This window comes from Somniosus microcephalus, chromosome 6 (genome assembly GCF_052327205.1).
Source record: "Somniosus microcephalus isolate GS21.2 chromosome 6, FLI_Smic_1.0, whole genome shotgun sequence".
Lineage (NCBI taxonomy): Eukaryota > Metazoa > Chordata > Chondrichthyes > Squaliformes > Somniosidae > Somniosus > Somniosus microcephalus.
Window position 1 is genome coordinate 178,535,026 of NC_140992.1, and position 25,783 is coordinate 178,560,808.

The window sequence follows — 25,783 nt, forward strand, 5'->3', positions numbered from 1 at the left end:
TCTGGGGTGTCCTGCTGCCTTCATAAGCTGTTATAAATGCAAGTGAATTCTTCAGTCACAAATAACTAGGCACAAGAAGGGGGAAGCTGATGTCTCCAAAAGGAAAATTACCAGTTAGCTTTCTTTTAAAGGCTATTTGTGTTTATATGCAAGAGGCTGAGTGCACTTGGCAATGGACAGCAGTGGGTGTTTGGAACAGAGGTGTTGCAGGCGATGAGAGGGAGAGTAGGGTTTTGTAGGTCAAAGACTGGCCTTGGGGAAAGCTTTGCTTCACTAACCGGCGATCCTGACAAGATCCCTCTCTAGTGACCCTTGCTGAAAAGTGGACTTGCGTGAAGGATGGGGGCATAGAATTGGACTGCGCTGTGATGCATTCCACAGTGGAATAGCCTGCTGGCGCTCTCTGTCCAGCCAGGTGGTGGAGTGCTGCCTGTGCCGGTATAACTGAACCTCAGCAGCCCTCCGCACCTTCAGGGGAGGGGAAATGGTCGGGAGGGCTGAACAATGAATCCCACCAGTTCTTGAGACAGATCGTCGCAGTAGCTTCAGAGTTTGATTACATGTTGGTGGAATGGCAAGTGGTGAATGCAATACTTTCGCTGAAATGATAGTAACTGACAGTGATCCTTTGAAAAGCCGATGATCAAATAATTCTGTAACTGGGCATCGCATGCGAAACTGATCTGTGACAGCAGACACCAATACAAATTGCTCCTCTGAATTAATCTCCACCAGACTGTGAAAAGACCAGCTAAGAGCTTCAGCACCTATGGAGACAGATGGTATAGCAATGCTGTGCTGTAGCTTTTAGGAGCATCGACGAGTGGGAGGATTGACCTAATATGGGCATTTTCTTGCTTGTGATTACCTTCCTTGCCCCTTTTAAATTGGAGAGGCGAGGAGAGCAGAAAGAAGGGCAGTTTGACTAAATTGAAATTCTAACTGTGACTTCCAAGGCTGACTCTCAATTGGCTCTCGTGACCTAATGATGCGCGGCACTGAAAGTGTAAACAGGCCCCTGCAGTTACACTGCACACTTGTGTACCGGTGTTCAGTGTGTGAAGGTGCATGTGCGCGTCCTCAAACACTTGTACAATGTGGAAGATTGTACTGCCGTGATTCAAGGCCTGGCTGCAACATTGGATCACTCGGCCTCTCTTTGATGGGCTTCGATGGGCTGACTGCTGTATGGGTAGATTAACCACTCGAAACAGCAATTAACATTTTATTGAAACCCCAACAAAATTATCCCATTTATGTGTGTCTATTTGGGGAAAATATAAGAAAAGAACTTGTTTTACTTATTATGTTAAGTATGATTGAGGGGCACGATATGGTTGTGCAGTTTGTCTATCTGCTCACATCTCCGATACCCCACCCCATGTGATTGCAAGGTATCCATTCTGCACATTTCCTCTGCAAGATCGGATCAAATGTTCTGCTTTAGAAATGTTTGCTTTTGATCCTCCAATAGTCCAGTTCCTTTCCTGACAATTTGAGGATACTCAAACCCACTGTGGAGTCGTGTTTGATGCAGCAATGTGAAATATCGATCCTTCCTATAGTGAGCTTGGCTCGGTTGGTAGGGCTGTCTCCACTGAGCCTCAAGGTCATGGGTTCGAGCCCCACTCCAGGACTTGAGTACATCATCTACGCTAGCTCTCCAGTGGAGTCCTTGCTGAATGCACCATCCTTTGGGTAAGGTATTAAACCAAGACCCCAATTGTCCCAGTGCTTCAGGTGGGACAGTTTCGGAGAGTTCTCCTGGTGTCCTGGTCAACATTTACCCCTCAACCACCACAGCCAAAAAACACAGTCAATTAACAAGCTATTCATTTTGCCTTTTGTGGGATGATGCTGTGTGCAAAATGTTTGCCAACCTAGTCACTGCATTTCAAAGTAGTTCCTTGAATCTGAAGTTCTTTGAAGAATTCGAGCAACCTGCTCAGGCACTTCTACTATCTAAGTGTGAACTTCAGGGTATGTTGCTCCTGAGTGACTTTTCTCTGGTGGGTGATGGGAATATGTTCCTGTATGTGGGGGTTGGTTTTCAGTATGGCCCAGCTCATTCTATTAAAAAGATCACGAGTTCAAGACAAAAAATTGGCAGGTCTAAAATAATATATGAAACACGCTGCAGACCAGAGTCCGAGAATGGCAGTCAGAGAATTTGAATTAAGATTTTAAAAGATATCTGGAAATAAAAATCTGGTCTCCGTAAAAGTGACCATGAAGCTGTTGGATTGTCTTAAAAACCCAACCGGCTCACCAATGTCATTTAGAGAAAGAAACCTGCCGTCCTTACCCCGTCTGGCCTACATGTGACTCCAGGCCCACACCAATGTGGTTGACTCTTTGAAGTGGCCTAGCAAGTCAAATTTTCCACGGCAATACTCCTGCCCTGGAGTATGGCTTCACGGATGGGCAATAAATGCCGGCCTTGTCAGAGCAAATAATAAACCATATTTCCCAACGTGCAGTTTCTTACCATGATGTGCATCTAAAAAACTGAGTGAGCTCTGCTGAGCAGCCGGCAGCCAGGATGGTCTGTGTGAAGTCCTGCTGTGCAGACTGTAAATACCACATAGTTTGCCAAATTGTACATGCTGGAAAACGGGATCGTGCACACCCAATGTGGAAAACTGCACCGATGGTGGTCGTTATTACGTAAATCTCGGTGTGCCCCAATTATGGGGGCTGTTGACTCTGGTCTGCAGCGTGTTTCATATTTTATTTTAGACCTGCCAATTTTTTGTCTTGTCCTGCCCTGCCCTGAAGTGTTACTTCACGGATATAGGTTGCCCTCCAGTGCCTCACCCGTTCTTCCCGTGTGAGCTTTGTCACTCAAACCCGGCACACCTGCACTTCCAGCACTTAGATAGGTGGCTATTGGGAGGAGTGGGAATCTTGGCTGGTTTTCTCTTTCTCCCCCTCCCTAACCCAGCAGTACTGAGACCGCTCAGAGCCCCCACCACTGCCTCAACTGAAATTAGCTGACTCGGCCCAGGCTGGGGATCGAACCTTGAATCGCTCTGATCTGTGTGGATCAGCCACATTAGATGAACTGGCTGGGCTATTGGGGGCAGCTTTATTTCATGATTTAAATACTGCTCATCCACACACATCTTTTACAAAGCTGGCTCTAACACGTAGAACCCATCAGTTTGCACGGGCAGTAGTATTGATCTCTGAACAGCTTTATTGTTGTGCAATCGATGAGTTTTAGTTCAAGGGGATAATTTAATACCACTTTTTTTTAATAAACTGATTCAAGCGTTCCTCGTACAGTGAGGCACGCAGCATCAATCAGATGCTGTGATGGAGCCACTATGCGATGGACCGAGCCCACGTAGAATACGTTGCGAATCAGTAGGAACTACAGGACTTTCAGACACTCCCAAAGTGCTAGCTGGGAAAGAGTGAGTGAAAGGCAAGCAGAAGATGCTGGGATTGCATAGTTGGTGCCACGGGGCTGGAATGTAGAGGATAGATTGTGACAGGAGCAGGGAGATTAGGATGGTTGCTGCCACAGTGGCAGTTTTCAGTGAAACAGACAGAAGCGAATGGTTGTGTTTGGACTGATGCTTACGGTTGGCAAGATAGTACACCCCATTCCCAGTTAATCTCACTATATTCACAGTAAGAGGCTGGACTGCATTAGAATATAATTTCACAAGTGCTTCTAAAAATCAATGTAGGTGGCTTGAATTTCCTTTTATTAAATAAATCTCCACGCCCCCCCCTACCCAATTCATTGTCTTCTCCCTCTCCCGAAGATGCTGGTTTGTGTTGGGAGACCAGTTCCCTCAGAACACAAGACCCATTGGGTTCAGATATTTACATGTTACACTTCTTTATTCATGCGAGAGCTCAGACTGTGGGTGTTGGCAGACTATTTGACTGCTTGGGGCATCCCAGCTCCACCTGATCCTGACCTGGTGATTACGTGCGCACACATTCTTTCACTGAACAGTGATCAGTAGTGGGAGCCCTGGCTGATTTTTTTTAACCCAAAGGCACTGAAGCCATTTGTGTTTGTAATATAGTGAAGTATTCAATGTAGACACTGAGCTGAGGCCTTTCAACATAACCTCGGACACGTTTCCTGTTCTCGGCTCGTTCAACGGAGCCCTTCCTAAAGGGCTGGGGCAGCTTCACATCCTAATTTTGGTAAATGGGTAAATGCTCACTGGCCACTGGAGAAGGCAAGCTCAGCAAAATACCTCCAGCTTCCCCATGTGTGGTTCACCACCCTGTGTTTATAGTGTAATCATAAAGCTGTTCTTTATGTATTTTGGAGTCCACTATTAGTAGATAACAGAAGCAGCCCATCTTCCCCCACCTGTAGCCGATTGCTGTAGCCATCTGTTAAACCACCCTGGAGCAGTCCAAGGCACAAACCGCCCCCTCATTTGGCACAAACGTTGCAGACTCACTCAAGTGACTAAGACGGCTGATGCAGGGAGTGGGAGTGCGGCACTGGGGAGCTGAGGCACCTTGTTGAGACAAAGTGGAGGGAGTTTTGCTCTCATGTCTGATTGGTGCTACACTTAATCGAGGACCCCGATGCTAAAATAGGCTGAAGGAAGTGGAAAAATATTCAAATCTAGGTTCGGACACCTTCAATTTGAATACAAACTTGATATGAAACGCAAGGAAGATTTTTTACACAGAGCATTGTTAGAATATGGAATGCCCCACAAGAAAGTGCTGGAAGCAGAATCCATAATAAGCTTATACGGGGGAAGGGGATAAATATTTGAAAGAATTTAAGGAAAGAAAAAGAAAGACTTTCATTTCTATAGCGCCTTTCACGACCTCGACGCCACAAAGAGCTTTAGTTAATGAAGTACTTTTTGAAGTGTAGTCACTTGTAATGTAGGAAACGCGGCAGCCAATTTGCGCACAGCAAGCACCCACAAACAGCAATGTGATATTGACCAGATAATCTGTTTGTGATGTTGATTGAGGGATAAATATTGCTCAGGACACCAGGGAGAAGTCCCCTGCTCTTCTTTGAATAGTGTCATGGGATCTTTTGCGTCCACCTGAGGGCAGACGAGGCCACGGTTTAACATCTCATCCGAAAGACGGCACCTCCGACAGTGCAGCCCTCCCTCAGCACTGTACTGGTGTGCCAGCCTGGATTATGTGCTCAAGTCTCCGGAGAGGGACTTGAACCCATGACCCTCTGACTCAAAGGCCAGAGCTACCTCTGACCCACGGCTGACGCATTTAAAAAGATCTGAGGAAAGGGTAGGGGAATAGGATGAAGTGAAGAGCTCTAAGTAGATACCTCATTCTCTGCAGTAAAATTCCACAATTCTAAATTAATTGAATTTTTTCTGGAGCCTATGCTTCCGCACTGTTCTTCCCCTGCTAATAGTGGTGCTTCCTCAAACAGATTTTCTTTACGCCCAATCTGCAGATTTACATACAGCACTGTACTCTCAATGTGGGCCTCTGGCAGGTTCCGCTATTATAGAAACGTTAAAACTGCTCAGCTCGCTCATCCCAGTGAACCAGAGCTGGCATCAAATCCCACCGCTCCCACAGCTGGCGTAAGAACTCGTGCGTCAGAACAGTGCTGTTTGAGGAAATTAAGTTTTTAAAAATAAAACCAAATTAAGCCAGGCCTATAAACGTCTTCTCTTTGGATTTAACCCCCTATGGATTGTATGCGAGATGTAGGTTTGGTCTTTATTCCTTTGTTACCCTCCACCCTACTTCTGCTTCAGATTAGCCCAAGCAGCCAATAGGAGTCGATTGCAGGGTCCTCATGCTTCCGAGGTGCAGCAGGCGGTTAAGAAGGCAAATGGCATGTTGGCCTTCATAGCGAAAGGGTTTGAGTACAGGAACAAGGATGTCTTGCTGCAGTTGTACAGGGCCTTGGTGAGGCCACATCTTGAGTACTGTGTGCAGTTTTGGTCGCCTTATCTGAGGAAGGATGTTCTTGCCATGGAGGGAGTTCAGCGAAGATTCACCAGGCTGATACCTGGGATGGCAGGAATGATGTACGAGGAGAGATTGGGTCGATTGGGCTTATACTCACTGGAGTTTAGAAGAATGAGAGGGGATCTCATCGAAACTTATAAAATTCTAACAGGACTAGACAGACTAGATGCTGGAAGGATGTTCCCGATGGTCGGGGAGTCCAGAACCAGGAGTCATAGTCTAAGGATAAGGGGTAAGCCATTTAGGACAGAGATGAGGAGGAATTTCTTCACCCAGAGAGTGGTGAGCCTGTGGAATTCTCTACCACAGAAAGCAGTTGAGGCCAATTCATTAAATATATTCAAGAAGGAGTTGGATATATTTCTTAAGGCTAAAGGGATATGGGGAGAAAGCAGGGACCGGGTACTGAATTTGGATGATCAGCCATGATCTCATTGAATGGCGGAGCAGGCTCGAGGGGCCGAATAGCCTACTCCTGCTCCTATCTTCTATGTTTCTATGCCTTTTTCCCCCGCACGTGTTTTCTGCAGGAAGTTATGCTAAACCTTTATGAAACACTGGTTAGGCCTCAGCTGGAGTATTGTGCCCAATTCTGGGCACCACACTTTAGGAAGGATGTCAAGGCCTTGGAGAGGGTGCAGAAGAGATTTATTAGAATGGTATCAGGGGTGATGGACTTCAGTTATGTGGAGCAACAAGAGAAGCCGAGATAAGCAAAGATTTGATAAGAATTGTTCAAAGTCATGAAGGGTTTTGTTAGAGTAAATAAGGGGAAACTATTTCCACTGGCAGAAGGGTCGGTAACCAGAGGGCACAGATTTAAGATAATTGGCAAAAGAACCAGAGGGTAGATGAGGAAACATTTTTTTTAACACAGCAAATTATTGTGATCTGGAATGCACTGCCTGAAAGGGTGGTGGAAGCAGATTCAATAATAACCTTCAAAAGGGAATTGGATAAATACTTGATGGGGAGAAATTTGCAAGAATATGGGGAAAGAGCAGGGGAATTAGCCAGCACAGGCACGATGGGCTGAATGGCCTCCTTCTTTGTTCTTTGCTGTAAGATTCTATGATTCTACATGCTTTCCACAGGTCAGGTGACCATTCCTTTTCCATGATATTTTAGCTGATGTTTCTACTGTCTTCAGTCAGTAGTGTCTGACTCACTGCCCATCTGAGGAAAGGACTTAAACAAGTTAATTTAAGACATTTTCAAAACTGAAGTTACCTTTGCTCGGTCTGGGACCAAGTTGAAAGTTGGTCAAGTTTTGTGATCTACTGTTCCAGTTCCTGTCAGGTCTGAGGATGACCTCTGCTTTCCTTGCTGCTTTGCCTCTGCAGGCATCAGGCACATGGGACATATCGCCCAGGTCAAAGTGGCAGCAACATAATGGTAGATGTGGGTTTGAGGGGATGCTACCCCCTTCCCTGCAGGGACACTGTGGGACCTGGGCATTTGGCAGATGCCTTAGGTTTTTAGGCCGGGCCTGTTAATGTCTCTTGCTCCCATGGATTTCTTTGACGCAGGGGCACCAGGTTTGAAGTTCCAGATGGTCAATCACCTGTGATTCCATCCTCCTCCCACAGAATATCAGTGACTGATTAAAGTCTGAAATCTTGCAGCTCAACAACACCAACTTGCATTGGTATAGCACCTTTAACATAGTACTCAGATGATCTGTTTCTGATGGTGCTGATTGAGAGGGGAAATGCTGGCCAGGCTACCTGGAGGGAACGCCCTGCTCTTCTTTGAATTGTGCCATGGGATGTTCCGTATCCACCTGAACTGACAGATGGGGCGTTGGGTTGCTTCAGCTGAAAGACGGCACTTCCAGCAATGCAGCACTCCCTCAGTACTGCACTGAAGTGTCGGCCTGGATTATTTGCCCGGATCTGTAGTGGCTCTTGAACTCAAGCATCTGACTCGGAGGCAAGAGTGTTACCCACTCAACCAAATTGACACATTACTCAAGTATTTTGAATTAATTTATTCATGTCAGAAGTGACCAATGCTCGAGGCTTTGTAGCTAATCAGTGCAACACACAAAGCAATTGAAATGAGTTTTAGCAGGGATCTGCTATAACTGACAACACTCAGTCCCTCCGTGCTTTACTGCCTTGTGACAAAATGCAGCTTAATTAACCCAGAATTTGGTTTATAAATGAGATGTGCATACTCTGATTGAAGTGTCACAAAAACAGGGTAAAAAAACTATGCCAAAGATTGATTCCACTGGAGAGCTGTCATTAACTTTAAAAAAAAAGTACATCCTTTGAACTTGTGTGTGCCGAGACTTAGCGATGCCCCTGAGTTGTGAGATAAGGAGCCTTCTCCCTTCGTTTTATTGGGGTAGCACCCTTAGTTGCCTTTAAATTGCATTTTCAGTGAAAGCCACGAACAGGGCCTGTAATTAACAGGTTAAGTCTTCGGTAATTTAAATTGCTTGTCAGTTTAATTTGATTCGAAATTCCCATTAAACATTTAACAGTAGGAATATTGAACCTTTTGAACAATTTCAGCTCAGTCTGGCAGAGACGTATGCATCATTATCACTGAAAAAAGAGCTCAATTTTGAGATACGGAATAGTCAGTCTGACTGAATTTAATTAACTCTTCTCCGAGAGTACAGTAAATATTGTCTGTAGCTGAAACCGGCCAAATGTTGTAAAAGCTAGTTTTAAGGGGAAAAATAAATTGGGTGCATTCTTATTGTAGAAGATTATGGGAATTCATGTTGAAGGGTTCAAATAAATTTTAGGACGGAGTATGAAAATCAAAGTCAAATGTGTTTGTGACGGGGCCCACCCAAACTCTCAATTAATGTATAGTGATGAGTTAAGTCGTGTAGTGATGAGTTAAGTCGTGTAGTGATGAGTTAAGTCGTGTTTTCACGTGTGTCTGCAGCATTCCATGTAACCTAGCGTAATGGTGCTGCAGTGTTGGGGGTGCCGTCTTTCGGATGAGACGTTAAACCGAGGCCCTTTCTGCTCTCTCAGGTGGACATAAAAGATCCTGTGGCACTATTTCGAAGAAGAGCAGGGGAATTTTCCCTGGTGTCCTGGCCAATATTTATCCCTCAATCAGCATCACTAAAACATTATCTGGTTATTATCACATCACTGTTTGTGGGAGCTTGCTGTGCGCAAATTGGCTGTGGCGTTTCCTACATTACAATAGTGACTACGCTTCAAAAAGTGCCCCAATGGCTGTAAGACGCTTTGGGATGTCCTGAGGTCATGAAAGGTGCTCTAGAAATGCAAGTTATTTCATTTTAATTCTAGACTATAAATCTTAAGAAACGCAGAACACTGGAAACTTCTAACTAAAAAAAAAAAAGTTTGTATTGCAGTGAAAAGTTCTCTGAAAGGTGCAAAGGGCATTGGTTGGAGGATGCAATGTGCTTTTGGTACACAGTTAGGAAAGTACAGGTGCACTATCCCTTATCCGAAACCCTTGGGACCAGATGTTTTTCGGAATTCGGAATTTTTCGGATTTCAGAATGGTATTCAGAATCCGTATGTAACACCCTAGCGGAGGTCTGGGCAGCACCCCGTAAGCAAACACATTAATATTTCTGCAGCGAACCTTATGAATATTCACACTGAGTGGGATAAATAAAGACTATAAATAGTATTACAGTTTATTTGTACAGTAATAATTTGGTAAATTAAATAGTGGGATAAATATAGACCATAAATACTCTAGTTACGCTCCACGAAAAAACTTTCGGTTTTCGGAAGTGCGGATAAGGGATAGTCTACCTGTACACGGTTTCTCATGGCAGCTCAGCAGTAAAATTGCATTTTTATGTCTTGGCATTAGATGCTCAGAGCTGATTCCCCTCCTGGGAAAGCTCTATTCCTGGGTTCAGAGCTTCTGTTTACTTTGAGAAGTCCATGCAATGGGAGGATTGGCACTTGTGTTCCTGCAAATGTTGTGCAAAATATCATTGCGTATGCATTTTTAATTTGTATGAATTTTGGTGATCAAAGCGTCTGAACTGGGGTGTGAACAACCTTTTCATTTTGAGGTTCCAGTGTCCAGTTTCTAGCATTTTCAGGTCAGATGAATCTGTCTTTCTCCCTCTCTTCCTCCTTCCACTTCACTCCATCGCAGAAAAGCATCCTTTTCTTTTCAGTTCCAAACCTAGCCATTCTTGTGGTCTCTGGGAGTAAGATTGCTAATGAAGAACCATCCAGGACATAGCAGTCGCTTGATCCATGCCCCTGCCACTGGATCAATATCCATCCCCTCCATCACCGGCACACTGTGCCTGCACTCTTTACAATCTACAGGATGCACTGCGCAAACTCACCACAGTTACTTCGACTACCCTTCCCTCCCAAAGGCATATTACACTGCAGGTGTAGTGTTGGTGGAAAGGGACTACAACTGGGGCAGAGAGTCATACTCTGCCTTGTTTTGAAGTCAGTTTGGGCCTGAGTGCCTGATCTAGACAATGCAAGTTTAACATTGAAACTAATACAAAAGCAGAATACTGCGAATGCTGGAAATCTGAAATAAAAACAGTAAATGCTGGAAATACTCAGCAGGTCAGGCAGGATCTGTGGAGAGAGAAATGGAGTTACCATTTCAGCTCGATGATGAAACTCTGTTTCTCTCTCCACAGATGCTGCCTGACCTGCTGAGTATTTCCAGCTTTTTCTGTTTTTATTTAACTTTGAAACTGTTGTGTACATGTTTTGAGGAGGGAAAAACTGTCAATAAACATCCTAACAGAACTCTTCTTTGTGTTTCAGATGTTCCGGCACACAGACAGCCTCTTTCCCATGTTGCTGAAGACACTTTCTGATGAGTCGGACGAGGTGAGCACCAACTTCGAGGACTCTGGGTTTATGAAAAGGTGTCCAGGCTTGTATGTTAAAGGTTCCTGTTACAGTTTTGGGTTATTACCTCCTTGTCCCCAACAATCTAGAAGCTGTACTTTTCATTAATCATCTCTTGCAGAGATCATGTGACCTGAGGATCCCTAATGACGACCTGCCTTATTTGGCTCACTGGATTTAAAGTAGTTCTGCACTACAATACCAAACAAAATCTGAGTTTACAGGCTATACCAAATAGTCCTGGTAATAGTAATTTCTTTGTGCTTAAAGTTTGAGTTATTCAGTAAGCAACATAAGTAAAAGTGGGAATTTGATACTAAAAACAATCCGAATTCAGATTCAATTTAGCGTCTTTGAATTAAGAGTAAAACTGTAACATGTTCACAATTAGGAAAACAAAGTACAATAATTAGATAAAACGTTACAAAGTGCAATATATAAAATACAACAAAGATGCATAATGAGCACTTTATCCTTTGAACGAATTTCAGGTTTAAAAAGTTAGTGTGATATTTTTCGGACAAGCATAAGGATTAAATTGAGATGTGATGTTTCAGCATTCAGGGCGTACTGCTAAACGGAAAAGCTCCTTTTAAACTAATTCTTGAAAAGTCAGATTTCCAGAACAACTTAACATTGCATTCAAATATTATAGCCCATTATTTACAGCTGAAAAATAAAGTGTTATGTGACTACAGAGCTTGATAGGATTCCCGTGGCCAAATCTGCAGGAAACGGTGTCTAAGATCCACACCCCACTGATGAGTTTCCAGACAACAGCAACAACAACAACTTGCACTTGTATAGCACCTTTAACGTAGTAAAATGTCCCTAGGCGCTTCACAGGAGCGTTATCAAAACACGATTTGACACCGAGCCACATAACGAGATATTAGGGCAGGTAACCGAGGTAGGTTTTAAGGAGCATTTTAAAGGAGGTACCGAGGGAATTCCAGAGTTTAGGGCATCGGCAGCTGAAGGCACAGCCACCAATGGTGGAGCAATTAAAATCAGGGATGCACAAGAGGCCAGAATTTGATGAGCGCAGAGATCTCTGAGGGTTGTAGGGCTGAAGGAGATTACAGAGATAGGGAGAAGCGAGGCCATGGAGGGATTTGAAAAGGATGAGAATTTTAAAATCGCATGGCAATGGAGCGAGAGCTCGCTCATTCAAATTACAGGCAACACCAGTTAGTTACAGGTGCAGCCATTAGCAATTTAAATCTGAGCTAAATTGTTCTTGCTTTGGAAGACTCCAGCAGCTGTTTTGGTAAAACAAAATGCAAAATTCTGTTTTGTTATAGTACCAAACATGTTGACTATCGGTGCGAGCCTAAATTCTTGACTGAAAACTAATAGCCACCTGCTATTCACTGCTTCCACTTAGCTAGGCCCAGCCATGATTTAATCAGCTTGCTTCAACTTGGGTTTCTGGTAGAATTTGCAATTTTCTTTTCTACACTGACAGTTTTTCCAAGAAATGTGAACCTGAATAGAGGCCACAATCTTTCGCTGAGCCAGGTTATCATGTGAAAGAATGACTTTGAAAGATGAAATTACTGAACTGATCTTGGTTGAGTCGAGTTTGGGTTGAGGTCAGGCCAGGTCGATGCCTAATCCCAAGGGCCAATTTTCTCATTCCCGTCGTATATCTCCATTCAGGCACGTCTTGGATCTCATGTCACTAACTGCCAAGGAAAATGTAGTGAATCTAGCTTGACGGCTTCATTCAGGTACTTAACAACTGACTTCAAATTCCCAATTGATTTGACTCCGAAGACACATCAGGCCTGACAGCCATGATAAAAGAGATGGCATTTCCTCCGCTCTGGTTACCATGCTGTGTGACCCTTGGTTGTGACTCATGTAGACTCCCTGAACATATTGATAGTGGACACAGGTTGAGGATGAAAAAAAGTTACGGTTCCATGACTAGTTTATTGTACAGACTGAAACCAGCAGTTCTGTTCTAGGAAGCTTTAGTTCAAGTACTTGAGTAATTGCTGCAGTGCACGTTCTCCACAAGGGAGAGGGCACGGTGTGGATTTACGTTTGGTGTTTTGAATGGTGAAATTTGTGCTAATCCAGACGAGGGACGTCATTGCTGAGGAACAGCATGCTTCGTCACTTTCAGCACCCAGTGTTGGCATCGCACCCTCCCTGGCCACTTCCAGCACAGGTTAGATACGGAGTAATGCTCCCTCCATTCACAGCAACCCGAGCACAGCAACCTCACTGCACCAGTGTTCCATATATCAATTTTCTACAGCAGGCATCCTGTGACCTGAGATTGCCAATTGGTGCCCAATTATGGACAGTTTTATGCTGTTGACTTGGGTCGAATGGGAAAAGGATTGTCTGCTCAAATTCTTTTCACTTGGACCCCTCTTAGTTGCTTGAGGCTTTTCAATTCCATCACTCTGGGCTGCATTTGAAGGCCTTGAATGCGAAAGCACAGAATGCAAACTGTTCCATAAGATCAGTCAAGCCCCATCTCAAGATTTGAGCAAGTAATTTAGCTGCTACTTCGTTGCAGTACAGAGGCAGTTATTCAGATGAGAGGTTAAACCTGTCTGCCTATTGAGGTGCATGTTAAAGATCCCTTGACACGATTTGAAGAGCATGGAGATAGGAACAGGTGTAGGCCATTCAGCCCCTCGCGCCTGTTCCACCATTCAGTGAGATCATGACTGATCTGTACCTCAACTCCTCCATTTACCTGCCTTAGCTCCATATCCCTTGATATCCTTTCCCAACAAAGGGCAGGAGTTTCTGCCTTGGCCAACATTCATCCCTCAACCAACGCCACCATTGCTCATTTATCTGGTGGCTGTTTTTTGGGATGTTGTGTGCCAAATGGTTGCCACATTTACCCACATATTGACACTAGCTGCATGATGTAATTTGTTCTGAGAGATGTGGTAAGGCTATATAAATGTAAGACGTTTAACTGGTAAATTAAAAATTAGCATTATTCAAAAATGAACACTGATGTGCACTCCACTTCTGCTGGAGATAAATATTGACACACTGGAAGCTTCAGCTGTACTTTTTCAAAAACTGGGTCATTTTAAAGAAAGCAAGTTTTAACTTCATCACTCCCTGGATTTAAGGATATTATTACACTGCATTTTATCTGGGGAGTGCAGTAGAGTCTCTGGGCATTGCACTCTACCCTGCGATGGGTCCTGTATGCGGGCGCAAGACGGTGTTTTCTGACCAGTTATGTTAATCTTGCTGCACTGGCGCATGGGCTCTTTACCAACATTGAGAGAATTTAAAATTAAATCTTAAAAAGCTTTCAGGTAGTGTGCAGTTAGTGTACCTGGTGTGAAGCACAAAGGTGTGGGGCCCGTTGTACGAGGTGGGGTAACGGTGGTCGGGGGGCCCACATTATTTGACTTTCTGCAGACTGAGCTGGTTCCAGAGGTGCATTACTCCTTTTTGTTGGGCATTCATTCAGCACAGCTTTCCATCGACCTGACAGCTGGAGTATAACTGGCCCGTAGGCAGAGTTCTGAACACTTGTACATAGAATAAACAGAGTTTACAGCACAGAAACAGGCCATTCAGCCCAGCTGGTCTGTGCCTGTGCTTATGCTCCACACAAACCTCCTCCCACCTCTCTTCATCTAACCCTATCTATATGCTTATTTAGCTTCCTCTTAACTGCACCAATGCTGTTTGCCTCAACTGCTCCATGTGACCACGAGTTCCACATTCTAACCACTCTGGATAAAGATGTTCCTTCTGAATTCCTTATTGGATTTATCAGTGACTATCTTATGTTTATGGTCCCTAGTTTTGGACTCTTCCGTGGAGACATTTTCTCTACATCTACCCTATCGAACCCCTTCATAAATTTAATCATCCTGGGTTGCTGATTTGGATTGTGTCGGGGGGAAATAAAATTAGGTGACAGAAGTTGAAAATCATCGGTCACTACTTCTGGAAGTGCGAACAATAATCTCTAAAGCAAACTTTTTTTTAAAATGCAGTTAAGTAAAACTGCAAAGCTTTAAAGCTCCATTCGTCAATGAAGGCCATTTTCCCCAGTGTAATGGGCTTATCTGAATGGGTTTATTCGAAACACCTTGAAATGTTTTGACAGAATGACGTGTGCTAATTGAGTCTGTAGACCTCTGACAGTGGCAGATGATGAAGGCTGTCAAAAAAGGACACTTTTTTTCTCTCCTTGAGCAGATTAAGTGTTTTCCAGCCACGACCACTGAGTGACAAATTAGACTCCTTTTGAAGTTAATCCATAAAAACATATTGAAGGATATTAGTCATGGCTCGATTTAGAATACACATATAAAGCCTTTATTTCCCCCCCCTCGTGCATTTAACATGCAGTGACTATCTCTTGATCCGCAGGCTAATACCAGCCGTTTCATGATTATTGCCACCTCCTCCTCCAAGGAACGCAGTCATTCTCATTGTCCCTTGATCTTCAGGTGTCAGTTGTGGCACAGTGGGTAGCACACTCGCCTCTGAGTCAGAAGGTTATGGGTTCAAGTCGCACTCCAGAGACGTGATTACATAAAGCTAGGCTGACACTCCAGTGCAATGCTGAGGGAGTGCTGCACTGTCAGAGGTGCCGTCTTTCAGATGAGACGTTAAACCGAGGACCCGTCTGCTTTCTCGGGTGGATGTAAAAGATCCCATGGCACTATTTTGAAGAAGAGCAGTGGAGTTATCCCTGGTGTCCTGGCCAATATTTATCACTCAATCAACGTAACAAAAACAGATTATCTGGTCATTATCACATTGTGGGAGTTTGCTGTGCACAAATTGGCTGCCGCGCTTTACACATTACCACAGTGACTACACTCAAATTACTTAATTGGCTGTAAAGTGCTTTGGGACGTCCGGTGGTCGTGAAAGGCGCTATATACATGTAAGTCTGTCTGTCTGTCTGGCGCCCTCGCTCCCTCTGGCAATTAAGCAAATAGCAGCAGCAGTTGAAGTGGACCAGTCCCATGTGGCAATAATGTGCTCTGTAACTGCTCTTGGCTTGCCGTTCTGGGAAGCTAGGTCATGACGTCCTCCCTGCATCCCTTTGCTGATCTAGATTTGAATCTGGCACCATCAAGTTTCGTGATTTCTGTCTGTTTGGCCACAGTCGGATTTTGTTGTAATTTATATCAAATAAATATTAAGCTAAATTCAGCTCACCAGGTTAAAGCCACTCCACACAGTTTCTGGGAAATGTGGATTAGATCTAGACACACCCACTAGTGAAGTTGTGTTTCCCATATACCACTTTAACTTGAGACAATGGAAGTTAATTTAGACCATTGAACATCAACACCTATGACCTTAGGGTGGCCTATTCATGTGAGGACAGCAGAGGTAGTTGCAGGGAATGTGCACCTAGTGGGTGTAGTAGGTGGTTCAATTGAAAGCTCAGCTAGCCAATCCCTGGATCTGGGGTGAAGGGAGAGGGTTGAAGATCAAGCCCTTGGTTTCCTGTCCAGTCAGGGATCAAAAGGACAATGAAGCACATGGCCTGAAACAATCTGGGTGAGGATGTGCGACCTGGAGAGAGAAAATCTTTCCATTTTGGTTCAGGGTCAACCAGTTTGAGAATTCTCTGGTCGGAAGATGCATTTAGCCCTCTAGCAAGGACAGTGGCGTATTTTGTTTTCTGTTATGAGAAGTGTTGTGGAATTCAGTTGTTGTAATTGAGATTTACTATAAATGTTTATCTGCTCATTTATTAGTAAAATAAAGCAACTTGTTGATTTATATTTGGCCTTGTCTCACCAAAGTGTTAATCAGCCCACCTCTCGATTGGAGAGTGCAGATGCAATATTACCACATGCAGTTCATAAAAACAAAGGCTTTTGTTGTTCCAACCCCTGCTATTATATGACTAAATATTGTCAATCAAGGAAAGCTCCTGATCAGAAGGGACATTAAGTTCGCTTACGGGCGAGGCCAGTGATGCTACAAACTAGAGAATATTTTGCACAGACTCAATTTGTAATAGAAGCCAGTTGGGTACACTCCTTTCTCCATGTACTTTCTCTATGTGGAGCGGGGGAAAGCAGAGGAGGAGGGCTGGGAGCGGCTGGAGGAGGAGCTGGTAGTCATGTTTTTTGGCGTGCAGGACTGATCGTTGTGTGGTTTTTTATTGGCCATTGTGCATCCTAACTTTATTGGGTTCAAAGCACGGAGAAAAGTCCGAGCTGAGAATTTGCCAACTTGGAACTTGAATGCAGATTGTTCCAAATCCTTGAAGGATGTCTTGTGCAGTAAGGTTATTGTGAATCAGTCTGTTTAAGATACTAACCAAGGTAAACACATGAGGGAGAAAGGAATAGAAGGATATGTTGATGGGATTAGATGAAGGAGGGTGGCACATAAACACTGGCATGAACCCGTTGAGATACTGACCTTAAGATGAACTTCTGACCACATCTGCGCCATCACTAAGACCGCCTATTTCCACCTCCGTAACATTGCCCAACTCTGCCCCTGCCTCTGCTTCTGCTCATCTGCTGCTGAAAACCTCATCCATGCCTTTGTTACCTCTAGACTTGACTATTCCAATGCTCTCCTGGCCAGCCTCCCATCTTCCACCCTCCGTAAACTTGAGGCCATTCAAAAATCTGCCCGAGTCCAAACCCGCACCAAGTCCCGTTCACCTATCACCCCTGTGCTTGTTGACCTACATTGGCTCCCGGTTAAGCAATGCCTTGATTTTAAAATTCTCATCCTTGTTTTCAAATCCCTCCATGGCCTTGCTCCTCCCTCTCTCTCTAACCCCCTCCCTCCCTCTCTAACCCCTTCTAGCCCTACAACCCGTCGAGATATCTGCACTCCTCCAATTCTGGCCTCTTGCTAACCTCCGATTTTAATTGCTCCACCATTGGTGGCTGTGCCTTCAGCTGCCCAGGCCCTAAGCCCTGGAATTCCCTCCCTAAACCTCTCTGCCTCTACTTCTCTTTCCTCCTTTAAAACGCTCCTTAAAACCTACCTCTTTGATCAAGCTTTTGGTCATCTGCCCCAATATCTCCTGATGCAGCCCAGTGTCAAATTTTGTTTGAGAACACTCCTGTGAAGCACCTTGGAACATTTTACAACGTTAAAGACTCTATGTAGATGCAAGTTGTTGTTCTAGCGAGCATCAACAGCACATTGGATAGTAATGCAAATTTACAGTCAACGTAAATCTTGGAGATATTAACAAACTGAATTTTAACTGGGCTGTTATGCTCCATAGGACTAATGCTACATAGTATTACAAAGTATTTACAACACAGAAACAGGCCATTCGGCCCAACAGGTCCATGCCGGTGTTTATGCTCCACAGGAGCCTCCTCCCACCCTTCTTCATCTTCCCCTATCAATATATTCTTCTATTCCTTTCTCCCTCGTGTGTTTATCTAGCTTACCCGTAAATGCATCTGTTAGTCGCCTGAACTACTCCTTGTGGTAGCAAGTTCCACATTCTAACCACCCTGAATAAAGAAGTTTCTCCTGAATTCCCTATTGGATTTATTAGTGACTATCTTTTATATTTATGGCCCCTAGTTCTGGTCTCCCTTGCAAGTGGAAACATCATCTCTACGTCTACCCTTTCATAATCTTAAAGACCGCTCTCTGGTCACCCCTCAGTCTTTTTTCTAGAGAAAAGAACCCTAGCCAGTTCAATATTGAAGTTAATTTGTCAATTAGACGCCCATTCTGCAAGTTTATTAATGTCTTCCTGTTTTTAATGCTGGCTTGACGACCGCAGACTGCGTTTATGTGCTTTTTGCACAGGGTAGCAGATCCGTGGATCTGTTTTTTTATCTTTGAGGTGAGGATTGAGAACCCAGACAATTTTCCCCTCCTAGCCTAGGGGTACTGAGACCAATTGTAATACCCCAACTGCTGTACCAATCAATTCATCACAGACGTGGAATTAACCCTGGGACCCTCTGGACTGAATGACTCAGATACTCACTGCATTAACCAGCTGATCCTTGCATGGTCGAGCCGACTAGGTGCTTGTTGTATACAAATGACCATTTCTAATTCTAGTCATTTCAAAATACAATTAAAGAAATCGGAGAGCCGCAAATTTTTAATCCATAGCTTCCCTAAGCCGTTTGATAGAACTGAATGACTTGCTAGATCATTTCGGAAGGCAGTTAAGAGTCAACCACGTTGATGTGGGACTAGTGTCACATATAGGCCAGACCAGGTAAGGACAACAGGTTTCCTTCCCTAAAGCACATTAGTGAACCAGTTGGGATTTTTACGATAGCTTCATGGTCACTTTTTTAACTGATACCAACTTATAATTTTCAGTTTTTAAACAGAATTCAAATTCTCATGGTAGGATTTGAAATTACATTCTCTGGATTATTAGTCCAGTAACACAACCACTACACTACTGTACCCGAACAAGGAAACATTGTTATGTTACAGTTTTGATTCTGTTGCAGAAATGGGTGATATTGAAAAGGGTAAACAGTATTGAGAGTTTGAGTGGTGGGGAAGTCGGTCAGTTCTACCTTTGACAGTGGGATGGGAGAGGCCAAAGACCTAGTCGAGAGTCATTTGAAAACATCCAGTCACTTAATTTCGAGCGTAGCCCTTGATGTATTGATTGGTGTGATACATTTTCGATTGAACCATTTTGGTTAGGATAAAAATGCAGTGAATGATTGCAGTGAACCGCTGCCACTTATAACTTCAGTAAAGAATTCTGTGACTCTTATGGGATATTCTGTCCTGGGCAAGATGGGGTGGCTTGACTTCTGATTGCAATTACAGCTTGTCACCTTCCCCGCAGTATGTCTGTCAAAAACTGCAATATTTTGATAGAAAATATAGACCAGTAATGAAAGCAAGCTAGTAATGCAACTTATCCAAGGGTACATGCTGTTACAGTGCGGATGTTTTGGGATGTTCCTCATGAGTGTCCCCAGTCATTTGACAGACCAAGATCCTATCCTGCCTCATCTTCCTAGCAGATAAGTCACCTATCCCGAGGCAGCTCTTAGCCACTTGTAAGGTTTTCGGGTAATCTTCATAAGAGGGCAGCCGTCAGACACTCTGCACCTGGGACTCCTTGAGTGAGGTCTTTGCTACAGTGGCATTATTTGCTAAGCCTTCCTGACTTTTCATCTCCTGTACAGTGAGGGACGTCTAACTGGTGACGTTTGCTGTTTGTCTGATGATCTGGCCTGGATTTCCTCGGTGGGCGCAACCCAGAAGTTAGACGCGAAAATGCACCCATTCGGGCAGAGGGATCAATGGGCAGTCATAGAAGACCAAAGCGATCTGGGCATATTGTTCTAGTGGGCGTAACTTGCTTGTGCCCAAAATTCCACAATCTTTTAGGCCATGTATTTGATTTGCGCCCCAGATTGCGCCTGTCTCTAGGCACAAATACGCAGGAAATTCCAGATTCCTAGCTCTAGCCATCAGTGCCATATAGGCTCTGGTCCCAAGCCAGGTTAATGTAACCCCCCCCCCCCCCCCCCTCCAGATCTGAAGTGACTCAATTTTGACACGGCTGTTGATCACGCTGCTCCTTATGGCTTTTCAGGTGCACATTCGGAAGAGGTTCTGTTACAATGCCATGACTTGGAAACTCTTGTTCTCTGGATCTAACGAGTGGGATAAAAAAAAGTTTCCTCAGCAGGTCTACAATGCCTGCTTTCCATACTGTAGCAGGGTCCTGCCCCATCTCTGCCTATATTATGGAGGGCAGCCCCTGTTGAGCTTGCCAGTTAAACCCACCCTTCTCGAAATTGGTGCCGTCAAATTGAATTAGTGATGAAACATGTGACGTGAATGTCACTCACGACAGCGATCAAGTGAATTTGTGCAAAAGTACTAATATAGTGCCGCAGGATTGCACACTGATTTAGCTATTCTGTCTCCAGTAAGACCACTTGATGCTGCAATAGGATTGCATCAGCTGCGGTGGTACAGATGGAGACCGCACAGCCCCCAAACAACAGTCTGCATGATAGAGCTGGCACAGGCCTGCACCAGTCCCCCGGCGACTAGACGAATGCCAGTAAGTGTGCACAGCCAGATTGAAGCAAGCTGCAGGCTTGTGTTCTCGCTGCTGATCATTGGTGACCAGATTAAATATAACCTTGCCAGCCTGAATGAGGTGGCACTGTTTAATGTGCCAACTCCATTCACACACTGGTGCAATTTGTATCATGGAAAGCAGCTCCCCTTGTCACTACAGGTGCACGATCCCTTATCCAAAACCCTTGGGACCAGCTGTGTTTCGGAATTTGGAATTTTTCGGATTTCAGAACGGTATTATGGGAACACCCTAGCGGGGATCTGGGCAGCACCCCGTAAGCAAACACATTGCTCTGGCAGCTGGCGCGTCAAAGTGGCCCCCCGCCCCGCCCACTCAGCTGTCGGAAAGCGGTCTCCAGCCAACGGCTGTACCTTGGCCGGGCAAAGCGGCAGCTACAGAAGCTTGGCACTGCTCTGTGCGGCCCCACCACCCTGTTCAGTTGTCGTTGACCCGGTCCAGATCCGACCTTCCCTCCTGAAGTTATCCCCGATAAGCTGCCGCTGACCGACGGCCCGGCAGCCGGTACGGGATTGCGACACCGGAACAAAATGCCTTGGACAGCCCCCGCAGTTGATTCACTGCAAATAGGACAGATTAACACCGTTCACACTGGAAATCGGCCGATCAACTTCGCTTCCGAGAACCGACACTCGCCTTGCTAATACTGTACTACATCCCACCTATGCACCACTCACACCAAATCGGCCGATCAACTTCGCTTCCGAGAACGGACACTCGGCTTGCAAATACTACATCACCCCAATGCACCACTCACCCCAAATCGGCGTGGGTCAAGCATCGGCCGCGTCGGGTCATGTTTGGCGCCACTCGGGTCAAATTTCGGTTTTCGGAGCTTTTCGAATTTCGGAATTGCGGATAAGGGATAGTTGACCTGTATTACTTAACTGGATGAATTATTAAGCTGCAAGCTAGAGCTACTGACTTAAAATTTATAGATGTTTAACAAGGGGAGCACTTTTCTGCCCCAAGTCTTTATTCATCCCCAAATTGAAGTCTGTTCCTTGGATATCGGCTAAATCAGAGTGCCATTTGGTAGCACTAGATTGGCACTTTCTCTCACATTTGTAGACTGGAAATCAGTTCTTATTATCCACTGTGTCCCATAAAGATGATTTAGTAGGAGGCCCCATTACTTTTAAAGTGGATCCAGGTTAATTTCCTTGGCGTATTCTCTGGTAAGTCTTGTTTACCAGAAGTAATGAGACACACTGGTGGGAACTTCCCACTGTGCAAAGACAGCTAAAGTTCACTACAGGAAATGTGAGCACCAGCCATCTGCTCTACCCTGTACACCTCCTCTTAACAAACAGCGAGTCCTTCATCCTACAAACTGGGCCACAATGGACGACGTCGTCTTATAAAGGGTGGTGAACAGTTGTTTTCTGTAACATTCAACAGAGTACACGACTGCGTCTGCCTGTGTGTTTGCACTCTTGGTATCTTCTGCTTATATTCATCACAGCCGAGCTCCACCTGCTCCTACTTTGGGGGTGAAGGACCGAATCTGAAAGAACTGAGACCATTTCTTGCCACAATAGTGGCTGATTCTCTTGAGGCTCTTCCAACACACGAGTTGTCCTATACAATTCTTCCGTGTACTTGTTTTAATTTAGCTTGGGTGGGTCTAGTCGATATTATAGGTTTGAGTTGGTTTTATAAGAGACAGTTATCAGCCTTGGCTCAGTGATAGCACTCTCTCTGAGTGAGAAGGTCATGGTTCAAGCCCCACTTCAGAAACTTCAGCACAAAATCTAGGCTGCCACTCAAGTGTAGTGCTGAGGGAGTGCTGCATTATTGGCATTGCCATCTTTCAGACGAGGCATCGCCCCCTTAAGGTAGACGTAAAAGATCCCATAGCACTATTCGAAGAAGAGCAGAGGAGTTTTCTACGGTATCCTGGCCAATATTTATCCCTCGACCAACATCACTAAGAAAGAAGTGATGTGGACATGTATCTCATTGCTGTTTGTGGGGCCTTGCTGTATGCAAATTGGTTGCCATGTTTTCCTGCTTTGCAACGGTTCAAAAAGTTCTTGATTGGGTGTAAAGAGCTTTGGGACATCCAGAGGGCATGTAAGGCACTATAGAAATGGAAGTTCTTTCTTCCTTTCTTTATTGTATGTGAACACTGGTTATCTATACACCTTGGGTTGGAAGGAAGGTCACTCGAATGAGTGATCCCGTATCCTGATCCAGATTCTCTAGGTTGAAACTATCATTCAAAGTGAACAAGCATTCATTGTAGTTTCTTTGAGCTTGTTTAACCAATGAGAGTATTTTTTTGAGTGCAGATTCCTAGTAAAGGTGGCACAATGTGTGTTTTGGAGGGGTGCGTGTGTGTAAAATCCTTTCAAAGTATTGTGGAGCCAGAAATCTACCCATCCCAAATAGAATGTGAGGCAAACAAGTGACTGTCCTCATCGGAAAAGAGTTTTAAGGCTTACTGAATGGTTGGCTCGATCTAAAACTGCGATATAGTTAAAATACGAAGGCAAGGCTGAGGGTTTCAAAGTTGAAGCTACTGTAATAGTTAGGGGGACAAGATAGTACATTGTTGGTATTTAACTTGTTTGAATCAGAGCAGGAGAAGAGGAAATTCTTGTTTCTCTGCTTAAAGCTACAACTTGTGCTGTCTGACGACTCACGGCGCCATGTCCACTTCACTTAAATGGGCTGGATGTCCATCCCAAAGTGCTTTACTACAACAACAACTTGTATTTATATAGCGCCTTTAATGTAGTAAAACGTCCCAAGGCGCTGCACAGGAGTATTACGAGACAAAAGATTTGACACCGAGCCACAGCAGGAGATATTGGGGCAGGTGACCAAAAGCTTGGTCAGAGGTAGATTTTAAGGAGCGTCTTAAAGGAGGAAAGAGAGGTAGCGAGGCAGAGAGGTTTAGGCAGGGAATTCCAGAGCTTAGGGCCTAGGCAACAGAAGGCACGGCCACCAATGGTTGAGCGATTATAATCAGGGATGCTCAAGAGGGCAGAATTAGAGGTGCGCAGATATCTCTGGGGTGGGGGGGGTGCGGGGGGGAGGTTGTGTGGGGCTGAAGGAGGTTACAGAGATAGGGAGGGGCGAGGCCATGGAGGGATTTGAAAACGTGGATGAGAATTTGTGCACAGCAAGGTCCTACAAACTGCAATAAGATGATGACTAGATGATCTGTTTTAGGTGATGTTGGTTGAGGGATTAATGTTGGCCAGGACACTCGGAAGAACTCCCCTGCTCCTCTTCGAAATAGTGCCATGGGATCATTTATGTTCAGCTGAGAGGGCTGTACTGAAATGTCAACCTAGATTTTGTGCTCAAGCTCCTGGAGTGGGAGTTGAAAACACAACCTTCTGACTCTGGTGAGAAGGCTACTACTGAGCCACGGCTGACACCAAACATAGTATAACGGCAGCCACGCCTGGTACCTTGCAGTTTTTGGTGAAAGTTAGTGATCCTTGTTGCAAGGTAAGACGATTGTGCAGAATTGAGGCATCTGGTTTGCTGGAGGCACGTATATAGACTATACAGACTGGCATCAGCTGTCTCCCATTACTGTGTGCAACTGTTTAGTCAGAATGCTATGTTATGAGGCCTTTCTACCAGTGAAGTGTGAATAGCGCTAACCTTGTTATTCAACGACTAAGATGAAGGAGCTGTCACTCAATGTTGTGAATTGTTACACCCGTGCTTGGAGTGTGCACTTGGGTGCGTTGCAGGAGGAGGTAGTGGCGGATGGATAGAGGGCCACATATGGATCATGCCACGATGCCACTTGAAGTGGCAGCATGGTGGAAATGAAAGTCCTGAGTGTGTTGTCTGATTTAGTTCACTAGTTTGTGCCCCATCAAACAGTGGCAGGTATGGCCGTCAGTCTGTATTGTGCCAGGCTGAAAAACATTAACATAGATGAAGCAAAATGATATAAATGGAGCTCTTTATGTATGTGGGTGGCATCTCCAAGGAACTCTAATTGCGCAATGACATAATTGGCGGCTGAATTGGGTTGTTGTGATGTGTGGATGTCTGAGGCGACAGTTTTAATGACAATTCCACAAGTTTGATTAAACCCCTTGATCTCCCTTTCAACCACTGATGGTGCATGGGATGGGGAAGGCACGCGAGTTGGCTGATCTTTGCAGCTGGCTGCTAAAAGACACGAGAAAAATCTGGGGGTGCTGTTTTCCTGTCCCCTTCTCTCTTTCCCCCCCCCCCCCCCCCCCCTCTCTGTGGGGAACACCTATCTGCCCATTATGTCCTCAGGAAAGCATAGCCAGGCAGTTGGTCTCTCCACCCCTCAGCTAAAGGACGGAAAACAATTCAGCGGGGACCCCTGCGTATATGGATGTCGGGTGAGGACAGAATTGGGCTGGGCTGTGATGCCTTACTCCTGCAGTTGATCAGCCTTATTGATGCTTATTATGACAGCTCACGTGAAGAATGGCCACTTGGGTGCAGTACTGGAAGATGACGACCTCATCTGGGATCATATTCTAATTGGGAGCCAGCACCTTTTGGATGGGGAAAGGAGAGGATCTCCACCCTTTTCTCAAAACAAACAATAGTTATCACTAATACAAAAAGAAAATATTGCAGATGCTGGAAATCTCTTGCACGGGAAGGTGCCAGGCGAAGGGGCAGGGGTACGATAGCAAAATACTGCAGATGCTGGAAATCCGAAATAACAACAGAAAATGCTGGAAAAACTCAGCAGACCAGACAACATCCGCGGAGAGAAAATAGAGTCAATGTTTCGGGTGAAGGGGCAGGGGTGTTGGGGGTGATAGAGGAGTGGACCAGGGTGTTGTGAAGGGAGCGATCCTTGCGTGCAAGCGCAGGAGATGCAACACATGCCCTTATACCTCCCCCCTTCCCACTGTCCAGGGCCCCAAACACCCCTTCCAGGTGAAACAGC

General features: G+C 45.0%; 1 protein-coding gene across 1 annotated transcript in view; it reads left to right on the forward strand.

Moving 5' to 3' along the window:
- vac14 (vac14 homolog (S. cerevisiae)) overlaps positions 1 to 25,783 on the forward strand; it is a 398,888-nt gene that overhangs the window by 79,472 nt on the left and 293,633 nt on the right. The window contains exon 11 of the mRNA XM_085992023.1: positions 10,719 to 10,784. Within this exon, the coding sequence (XP_085848149.1) occupies positions 10,719 to 10,784 (66 nt within the window). The remainder of the gene's footprint in view (positions 1 to 10,718; positions 10,785 to 25,783) is intronic.